At 32.1% G+C, this 10,766-nt stretch overlaps 1 protein-coding gene across 1 annotated transcript; it reads left to right on the top strand.

Annotated features, from left to right (window-relative positions):
• Positions 1–4,294: 4,294 nt before the first annotated feature.
• Positions 4,295–8,854, top strand: LOC112505665. The gene is made up of 4 exons (XM_025109566.1): positions 4,295–4,598; positions 5,438–5,666; positions 6,834–6,983; positions 8,199–8,854. Exons 1-4 carry the CDS (start codon positions 4,377–4,379, stop codon positions 8,852–8,854), a joined length of 1,257 nt encoding a protein of 418 aa, XP_024965334.1. The 5' UTR covers positions 4,295–4,376.
• Positions 8,855–10,766: the final 1,912 nt, after the last annotated feature.

Below are 10,766 nucleotides of genomic sequence, written 5' to 3'. Positions count from 1 at the left end.
ATTTGTAATCGTCGACATTTTCATTCAATTGAAAATCATTTGAAGCAATTCTCTTTGTGTTCATTATTTGTTCTTCATTGTGTTCTTACTGTTTCTACCTGTTTGATTGATATTGTTTCCGCTGCTCTACTACTATCAAACCGATCATTCAAGTAAGTTTTAGTACCAAGAATTGAGTTATTCGATCCAACAACCATCTACCTTCCATAAGGGATCACAAGCAAGTTCTTGTAAAACATTGACCAATGCTTCTTCTTCCTCGTCATTCCAATATATTTTGTTTTTCCCCTTCCACGTTCACACTCACATGAAGATGTAGCCATTTCTAAACAACATAATAAAACATAAAAATAGGGCATACTAAAACATAATGTCAAATACGATAATAAAACATAATGTCAAATACCGCATAATAAAACATATTGTTTAATATGGCATAATAAAACATAATGTCAAATACAAGATAATAAAACATTATGTCAACATAAAATTCCAAAAACAAGTACAATCATGACAAAGTCTATCTACTTCTCCATGCATTAAACATATTGGTAGCCGTAGTATTTCTAAATGCTAGCCACTCATCGGTTGGATTAATGTTTGTAATCTATTCGACTTCATTACTTTCATCCTCGCTATTTGTTTCTTCTTCTTCTTCTTCTTCTTCTTCTTCTTCTTCTTCTTCTTCTTCTTCTTCTTCTTCTTCTTCTTCTTCTTCTTCTTCTCCTTCTTCTTCTTCTTCTTCTTCTTCTTCTTCTTCTCCTTCTTCTTCTTCTTCTTCTTCTTCTCCTTCATCTTCAAGGACCGACTCTTGGGGATCATGGCTCATAAACTTTCGAATCAAGTTGTGTAGGAGGCAACACACCATTATAATTCGAACTTGGGTTTCGATTGGGAAGAATGAGGGGGATGCAAGGATCTTCCATCTTCCTTTCAACTAATAGCCACAGATACACTTTCTTCCATGAAATAAATAAATAGGGGCTAGAAATGAAAACATTAGTGTCAAGATGAGAGGTTTACAACAGCTATAGGTCAATTTACAACAACTATTTCATGGAACATTACACATATCAATTTACAGCAGCTATCCATTTACAATAACTATCAACTTGTAACAACTCTTTCCTATTGATATTGGTTATCCAATGGCTGCAAATGAGCTTGGTCCAATTGGTTCAAAGAAATCTGATTTCAAACAATGATGCACCTTCATAACTTCATAGAAATCTGGTCCAGTTGGCTATTCAATGGCTGTCAACAGGACACCATTTATCTAACTTATATAGTATGTATGAATGGACCTTACTCTAATAGTGAAGAGGCATCACAAAATTAGGCTTTCCAAAAACAAATTTGCACTATAAGGAACATCGATTTAAATCTTAAACATATATCATTTCAACCACATATGCATGCCTTTTTGCTGAATATTTTAGATGAATTGTTTACCATAATGTATTCTAGCACTTGTGAATTCTTCTGTGTGTGGGGGCTAGAGTCTTTATTATAGGCTGATTTACTCTTGGAAGCCTAGCAAGTGCTTCATATATTGCAACAATAGCTTATTGTAGGTATGATGACAGTTTACAGTGTCAATGCCATTGTAAGTATGAAAGCATTGATTCTATTGTCGAGAACCACAAGACTCATCAAACCCATTCACTCTCACTGGCATCGACCCAACAGAATTTGTCAAAAACTCTTTACGACTGTACATATCTAACATGAGTGTAAGTTAGGTTAGAGAAATAGGAACATGCCTGTAAAAGGAACGATTTCTAGAAGACGATTACTTGGAAGAGAAACGATTTCTAGAATGATTTTTAGAATTGATGATTTTGGAGTAGTAAATTTTGGAGTAGCCGATTTTAGAGAGTCGACTTTGGAGGCGGATATTGGAAGCGGGAATGAAATTTCATTCCCCCCAAATTGAGCTGGAATGAAAAATTGAGCTCCTTTGGGAATGAGCCCATTATATTACCACAAACCAAACACCTTATATTATATTTATTTCCATTAATTACTTGTTAATACCCCCAACCAAATACCCCTAATTATAGGGGATCATGATGAAAATAACCTTAAAAATGCGAAAATTATACTTTTAGTCCTAAAATTCAAAATTTTAACAAAATGACTTTAGGTTACTCTGTTAGCACCGTTTGGTACGTATGGAAACCTATATGCAAATAAAAAAAGTTTTGATTTTAAAAAAAATAAAAAAAATATACAGGTGGGTTACACAAATAAAGTTTTGATGTAATTTTTATAAGAAATTTAATTTTTGTTTAAAAATTTAATTTTTTTTTTCTTAAAAAATTTGAAAAAAATTTAAAGATCCGATTTTTTTTAAATTTTTTTAGAAATTTATTTCTTTTTTAAAAAATTAAATTTTTGTTTAATTTTTTTTTCAAATTTTAATTTTTTTCTTAAAAAAATTTAAGATATAATTTCTTTTTAAATTTTATTTTTATTTTAAATTATATCGATGATACTGGTAATGGAGATTGTATCAGGATAATGGAGATTATATCAAGATAAATGAGATTGAAGTGTTAGTTTTGTGTTAGTAATATGAAATTTGAATTGTTTATATAATGGAATAGAAAAGGAAAAAACAAAAAATTGAGTAATGTTTTATTGAGAAAGAGAAAATTGAATAATGTTGTACTGGAAAAGAGAAAATTGAATATTAAATTTTTTATTTTAAAAAGAAATTTCTAAACATAAAAAATTAAGTATCAAAAAAAAAAATTAAATCAAAACTTTATTTATTAAATTTCTAAACAATTAAAATTTTAAAATAAAAACAAATTTTAAAAAGAAAAATTTTAAAATAAAAATAAAAATAAATTTTAAAAAGAAAATTAAAATTTTAACAATTAAATTTCTAAGAAAAAACTTTAAAAGTTCAAAAATTTTAATAAAATTTTAAAACAGGGCCCTTACGCACCACATGGTGCGTGGTGTCGGGTGCGTAAGGGTGAGACCCACTTCAAAATTTTCAGAGATCCCTGTATGTATCTAACGATGCTAACAGGACATCCAAATGTTATTTTATGAAAATTTTAAATTTTAGGGCTAAAAATATAGTTTCTCTATTTTTAAAAGTTATTTTCTTCACGATCCCCTAATTATAGTGGTACCGGCATGACCATTATTTTAATGGAACTTTGATTAAAGCAACGAGTATATCATTATAACATATCAGTTTTTCTTATTACAATAATGTATTTTCAAACTATTTTTCATTAAAACATTGTACTTTGAAAAATTTACTTATTATAGCATTGGGTAACATTTCGATTTAAATTTACCCTTTATATCAGGTTACCATACCACTTCATTGTCCACGTAGGCTATCCACATGTACTATAGTGATGTGACTTTTTTATTACAAAATTGTACTTTCAAAATTATTTTATTATAGCATATACTACTTTTTATTAAATAATGCACTTTTAATTTTAATATTTAGATATTTTACATGTTATTTAGTAAATATATTAAATGAATTAAAAAAAAAACTAAATTATTCATCAATATATCAATATCAATAAAATTAGTATAAGACAATTTATCTCGCTAATATTTTTTTAAATATGTGTTTTTTAAAAAAAGAAAATAAGAATTGTTTCTTTTTTATCAAAAAATATTATCTTTTAAAAAAATATATTATATCTATTCAAAAACTTTTTACTTGACGTATAAATATATTAAATTAATTAGATTTTTTAAAATTATTTATTAATATAATAATATTAAAAATTGTAGAACACAATTTATTTCGTTAACATTTTAGAGAGAACTTTAAAATATATGTATTTTGAACAACATAAAATAAAAAGTGTTACATTTTTACAAATAAAATATATCTCGAAAACGATGTAGCATATTTATTTAAGAAATATTTTACTCTATAATATTTCATTGCATGTAACTTAATAAGAAAAAGTCAAAAATAATTAAATGTTGTTTTAAATCACAGTAATGAAAAATGAAAATCATTAATAATAGTTTGAAATAAGTTTTTATTTTTATTTTAATTAAATTATCAAAATGATTTGTCATCCACATCACCTTATAAAGCCACACAAGCAAAAAAAAATCAAGAGATTAACTGGTTTAAAAAGTAATAGATAGTTATCTTTTTCAAAATACGATGCCTTAATAAAAAAATAATTTAAAAATACATTGGTGTAATAAAGAAAAACAGTGCTATAATAATTTTTTTTTTTAAAGTAGCATTGAAAACTTTGATTAAAGCAATGAGTATAATCTTCGTGGCAATGAATAAAAAAATAATTAACCTTAGACTGTTTCTGGGGGTTTAGGGTTTTACATTTCCCCCAAATCCGACCAGTTACTAGACCATGATGATGATGATTTTGAAGAGAAATAGACTGAAGTTAGCATCAAACTACCTCCGGAGGTTCACTACCTCGAATCCGCGTCGTATTGAAGACGAAGGCGATTGGTTTTATGCTTCGGAATGGTGGGGCAACGGCGACTCCGATGATAACACCGTGTTCCGTTCTATTTCTGACAAAGGAAACGGTGTCGTTTCTGTCGTAGCTTCTCATTCTTCCAGACCAGTATTCTCTCACTCTCTCTTTCATGTTAAACGTGCCATGTGGTTAGAGATTTGAAGTTATGCAATGAGTTATACTTCCTCCATTCCCTCAAAAGGAGTTACATTTTGGAGTGGGATTTCAAATAATTGCAATTCAACTCCAAAATTTGACATGTTTAGTAGAAAATGACAAGTATATTAAGCTTCATGCCAAGTATTGCCGGCAAAGTGATGTTGGTGTCATTTGCTAAAAAATCCACACCAGTTGTTATTCAAAATTACTGGATTAGCGATCTCTTTTGCGGACATAAGAAATTTTTAGCTGTTTTAGAGTTTTATGGTTCTCCAGTGGAGCCAAAATGCATCACTTTAAGTTGCCAAGCTTTCCAGAGCTATGGATTTATTACTTGAACCTGGTTCTTGTTTTATAGCTCTGATCTGAACCACATCTTAAAGCTTAGGAAAACTCAAAAGTTTGCTTTGGACTAAACTGAGCGTGAAATGTACTGTACAAAATTTTGAATGCCGGTCATTAAGGGCATGCCTAATGAGTCAGAGTTGGCTTCAAAATTGTGAAGCTTATTGAGGTCTCCATCTTTTACATGAACTATGTGGAACTTGTTACTTGTTTACTAATGTTTTCCTTGAACTGTTAAATATCTTAGGGTTCTCAATGGGACATAGAGATGAATAACAGTACCAATTCACCATTAATTATAATTAAGGAGACCATGCATTCTCACTCTAGCTGACTTGAATAAGATAAGGGGTACATTATTTGTATTTAAAGTTTGCGGTCATGTGTTATAGTGTTATGTAACTTTTTTGTTCAAAATTTTCATTTGTTCTCAATTGATGCAGAATGAAAGTCACTGGTACAAAACAGAAAATTGGCTTCGGCAACGGTATGCAGAGCTACATCCAGGAGGTGAACAGAATGTGGCCTTCAGAATTCTTGGGTATCAGTGGCGTACACTTCGCTTTAATGAAGATACCCGCCAAAGCACAGCGAAAGTAATGGCTGCTTATAAGGAATCAGATCCTGGATCTCTATTCTTAAGGCAGGAAGCACATTGTTTGGCTGTTCCATGTAATTTCTAATTTTTCATCAAAGCTACCTTTAGTTGCTGCAATACTTTTCCTTAATGATATGCTGCCTCTGTTTTTCCTTAATATTATGCTCCCCTGTCCCGGTACAATTTGCATAGAAATGTTTTACTATTGATCAAATGAATACGATTAATAAGGACAAATCATGGAAACTTGTGGGCTAAGGTTAATGTTACTAATATTAAGTAATTGGTAGCAACGCTTAAAAAAGTAAAGCAGGATTAACAATTTACCCAAAAATTAAATGTAGCTTTTTGGGGGAACCTAAAATGAAAAATGTTCTTTTTTTATGGGAATGAGGGAGCACATCACTTGAGGACAATGCATTTGTGGTGAGTTTCTTATTGTTTTGGCCTCTCTATTGATGTCCACTGTTAATGGGTTAGACTCGTGTATTTGGTACTTACTTCTTCCATGCCATTTGCTGGTTGGTTGTTTTTAGAAGATTTCTGCACACGTAAGAGAAGGCTCAATAGCTCCAAACCTAAAGATTTTTTTCTACAAAAGATTTATGCTGCATTCCCCGCACAGTACACAAAACATCATTTTAACCTTTTTCTAAGAGGCATACGGTTACGGTACTATGAATGGCATAAAGATTGTGCTTTTGTTAACAAATCTATAATGATCAACGGCATAATGTTACTCCACTTCAACTTTTAGGGTTTGTTTTGAAGCTCTAATCACCAATTACATTGTTAATGTTTTCACTCAAAAATTTCTTTACGCATAATCTGATGGTGGATGGAGGCGTAATGTTATGGGCCTTGTGTAACGTTATGCTAGTTGTTGCCGTATCCTTGCAGCTTTTGAATTGTCATTGAAGTGACGCCGTTTTAAGTACTACTTCGTGCAACTGCACTAATATCTTCGAGTTTTCAGCTACCTCTTTCTGTTATATAGTGTCTCCTTAAAAATTTTGACATTTTCAGTGGAGGTCAGTACTCAAATCCCAGTAAGGTCTGTAATTTTCTATGATATCTGTTCTTTCTTGTCTTCATATTCTTAACATGTTTAAGATATTCTGTATGATAATGCATATAACCGTGTTTTTCTCCCTCTCTGCCATGGAACATCCTTTATATGCATTCTAACTTCGACTATCCTCTTCTTAAGTCTGCCTTTAATCTTGTAGTATCTATTGCAGATCTAAAGAGTATGGTATCTGCCGGACTGTCTTCCCTCTCATGTAATTATGATCTGAAAAGCTCTGCATATGGGAAGAATACTATGAAGGTTTTATGCATAGGTCATGGTGGTGGAAGCTTACCGTTGTTTTTGGCTTCTAAAATTCCAGGTTAGATATCTATACTATATTATAAAGCATTTGACAAAAACACTTAAAGACCATTTCTTATGCACGAAATACTGTTTATTGATACATATTACTTAAAATTTAAGATTACAAGTAAGTTATGCATAAGTACAACTTATTAAAGCTCCATATTTGAATTTCATGTAACTAACTGCAGATAAACATAATCAAATATTGGATAAACATCTCATTTTAAATATAAAAAATCTAAAATATAATTAGGATAATCGTTGAGTTTTAACAGAATACTTAGTTATTGTCTTTATAAAAAATTATATTATTAAACCTAAATTAAATTTTTTTTGTTAGTAAATCTAAATTAAATTCTAATTAAAAAAATTGAATTAAGGAAATTACACCAAAACACAAGAACTTTTAATAAGATTAATTTGATACTGATATCTATATTTTTTTTTCAAAAATTTATGATATTTTCAAATTTATATTTTTTATTCAAAAATAAAAACATTATCGCTTTCTCAAAACCACATAAAACCATATTATATTGACATAAAAAAGGAATAAAACAAAACATTGAAATCAAGATGTGTCTCGATGCATTGCACGGGTGCCGTTCTAGTATAAATATTATATTGCTTTCTAGGGTTTTGTAGTATGATAAATTTTCCTTTTAGATTTATTTCGTCAACTTATAAATTCACCACCAATTACTTGAAGATAGTAGGCCCCTTGAGCATGATACTGCTGCTACTTTGAAAGTAATAAATTTTATCTTTTTATCTGGATCCAACAGTACGCTATAATCACAATTCACAAAGACCAATAGACTCATCAACCGCAACTCCGCAAGGAACAAAAATTAGGGAGATGGAATAAGATTGGTTAATTACTAAACTACCCATGTCAAATTAAAACTCTAAAACTACTCATGTCAAATTAAAAGCTTGTACAATTCTTTCACCTGCCTACCTCACTCTCACCTGTCAAGTCCAGTCCCATTTGTGTACCAAACGCATCCTAATGGGTGTCCCTGTGTGGTAGTAGGAATATTCTGTTTCTCATTTTGGTGGTACAATTGATTGGTTTGTAATTTCAGTTTCTGGGCATCCTTTTCAAAAAGTTAAGACTTGCTCCTGTTGCATATGTATAATGTTCATAGAAAGATGTGGCCAAGTTTCAATGACTTTGACGAGTTTCACATATAGTTTCAGCCAATCTGATGTAAACTTTTGACAGGTGCCATGATCCACATAGTAGAAATTGATCCCGTAGTTATTTCTGCATCAACCCAAGCAATGGGTTTTCCAGCTTACTCCATTGTGAAACGATGTGGGGAGCGTGTAAACTCTAAACCAAATCTTACAGATGAAGTATTGTGGAAAGGCATTCACGAGAGGTTGCTCCTATATGAATCAGATGCCGAACAGTTCATCACAGAAAGTAGTGACATTTATGACATGGTCTTTGTAGATGCGTATGATGGTGACGATATTTTCCCACAAAAGTTGTGGGACCCGGATTCCATGTTTCTCAAAGCCCTCGGAGAAAGGCTTCATCCTGAGCACGGAACAGTAGTAGTAAATCTTCATTCAGATACTGATATGTCGGATGAATCTAAACTACCAATGGGTAAGTATGTGTCTCAAGTATGCAAGGCATACAAAAAGGTGATATTAGATGGTGATGGAAGTATTTCGGGTTCGGCGTTTATGGTCCATGTTCCTTGGGTTTGTAATGCATCCCTTGTGGTTTCTAGGGGTTTTAGGAACAGCAGTTCACAGGATATGGTTCTGAATGATGTTATCTCAAAATCACTAGAAGTTGAGAACACTCTGAACCTGCCATTCTCATGTTTACAATATATAAAGAGAGGTTTAGTATTTGTTGATTAATTTTTGGATTGATTCTTTTCTGCATATTCAGTGATCAAGTTTTCAGTTTCCCTCCCCCTTTGTGAACCTGTGACTGACTTTGCAACTCTTTTCTGCTTTTTCGCGGGGGTCTCCATGAAAAGGCCGTAGATCCCACTTCTCATGGGATAAATTTCCTCATCGGATGAACATGACAAGGCCAAGAATTTTATCGGATATGAGCGATGAGAAAGATGAAGAGTCTTACTGAGTAAGTAAAGATGACGACTCTTACTCAGGTAAGCGCTTGCTAGGTAAATTGTTGCATTCGATATGTTTTGATGTACTAAAATCTTATGCATCAAAATAAATTATAGCGTTGACTCATATCAGTAAGCACTTACCGCTAAATATTTAGGCAAACAACCCTTATTTCATCAATTAGTTAAAATTATTCGAAGTCCAAGATCGAATCTTGGGTACTCAAAAATATGTGTGCTTCATACTTGAATACACCCTATAATAATTATTAATATATATTTTTAATTTTTAATAAAAAGTTGGACAAATGGGTAAAGAAGACCAAAATTTTCTCGAGTTAATGGGCTTTTTTTAAGGGACTTAGTTAGAAAGACCAAATCCGAAACCATAAGGGTGGTGTCTGATTGGTTTGAGCTTGGCTTCAAAGGTTAAAAGTACCAGAATGTCTCAGGTTCAAATCCAAGGAAGAATAAAGATCCCTTTGTGGCCATGGAGGTTCAAATGCGGTGACTCCGGGCAATCTGCAAAGCAGGTGGTCGCCTAGGATTATTTGGCTCGCATAGCGGGTTGGATATCCAAGTTAATCGGGGGGAAAAAACCAAATCCGAAAGGAATTGTAGACCATGGTGAACGCCTATAGGCATGGGAATAGGGCAGGGACCTCGTCACGATCACTGTCCCTGCTGGGGATTATGATCGCATCTTCATCCCCGTCCCTAACGGGGAATTGGGGATTTTTTTCCCGTTTATGTGAGATATTTTAAATCAAATGTGTTAAACATCGCATGCGATCCAAAATAGTCCATGTTTAAATCTCATATTTTCAAAAATTTGTTTTTATGGAGTATCAAATGTTCATATGTAAACAAAATCACAACACCACATGATAAACCCAAAACTAAAATGAACTTAATTTAATACAAAAAACATTATCGATAACAATAATACCATGTGTCCACGTCCACCTAAACAAATCAAAGCATATTGAATAATATCCAAAAAAAAAAAATTGCAGCATATGCGTAATTAGGCGAAGGGATGGAGCGGGGACCCCAATGCCCATCCCAACACAAGGACCAAAATTGTAATTTACTCTTAAATTCATAATATCGACAATACACTCGGCATAGAGAAAAAAACACCACCGGATATTAGATGTAAATGCCTATTTTATTTTTTTATGCCGGAATACGAGATTCATAAACTCAGTGGAAAATAATCGTATTCCTCTAAGAATTTATACGAAACAGATTAGGATAGTTTTTCAAAGTTTTACTAAAACGAGCAACAACCCTTTGATGTCGTATCTGAATCTAAGCCAACGAACTCAGCTCGTTGCCTCCATGGTATCTGCGCAAATGCATTGAATCCCGATGACGCCAAAAGTGGAGTTCATTTTCCTTCCCGAATGCTAGATACAGAATAGCTTGTGAAATATATAGAAAGAGAAAGAATTGATCGTATGAACAATTCTTGCAACTAGCTTTCTTCTATTCTCTTATCAACCATTGTCTCACATGATCTCTATTTATACTAGTTTAATGATGGTACTATAATAAACATGTATTATAGCTTACTACCGGAGGAAGAGTGACACATGTTTTTAGATCTCATATCTTCTAAAAGCATGCATGTCATTTACACAAATATAATATATTGACAAGTCACTACTTGTCAATCCTATTTCAGTCAA

This window comes from Cynara cardunculus (genome assembly GCF_001531365.2).
Source record: "Cynara cardunculus var. scolymus isolate 2C chromosome LG 1, CcrdV1, whole genome shotgun sequence".
Classification (NCBI taxonomy): Eukaryota; Viridiplantae; Streptophyta; class Magnoliopsida; order Asterales; family Asteraceae; genus Cynara; species Cynara cardunculus.
This window is presented reverse-complemented; position numbering and strand designations above follow the sequence as displayed.

What these genes read in the sequence shown, in the direction of transcription:
- LOC112505665 (XM_025109566.1), top strand. Translation starts at nt 4,377, where the DNA reads ATGATGATGATGATTTTGAAGAGAAATAGACTGAAGTTAGCATCAAAC. An exon ending in ACATTGTTTGGCTGTTCCAT is followed by an intron (nt 5,667 to 6,833) that starts GTAATTTCTAAT and finishes TATCTATTGCAG; the next exon opens with ATCTAAAGAGTATGGTATCT. An exon ending in TTTGGCTTCTAAAATTCCAG is followed by an intron (nt 6,984 to 8,198) that starts GTTAGATATCTA and finishes AACTTTTGACAG; the next exon opens with GTGCCATGATCCACATAGTA.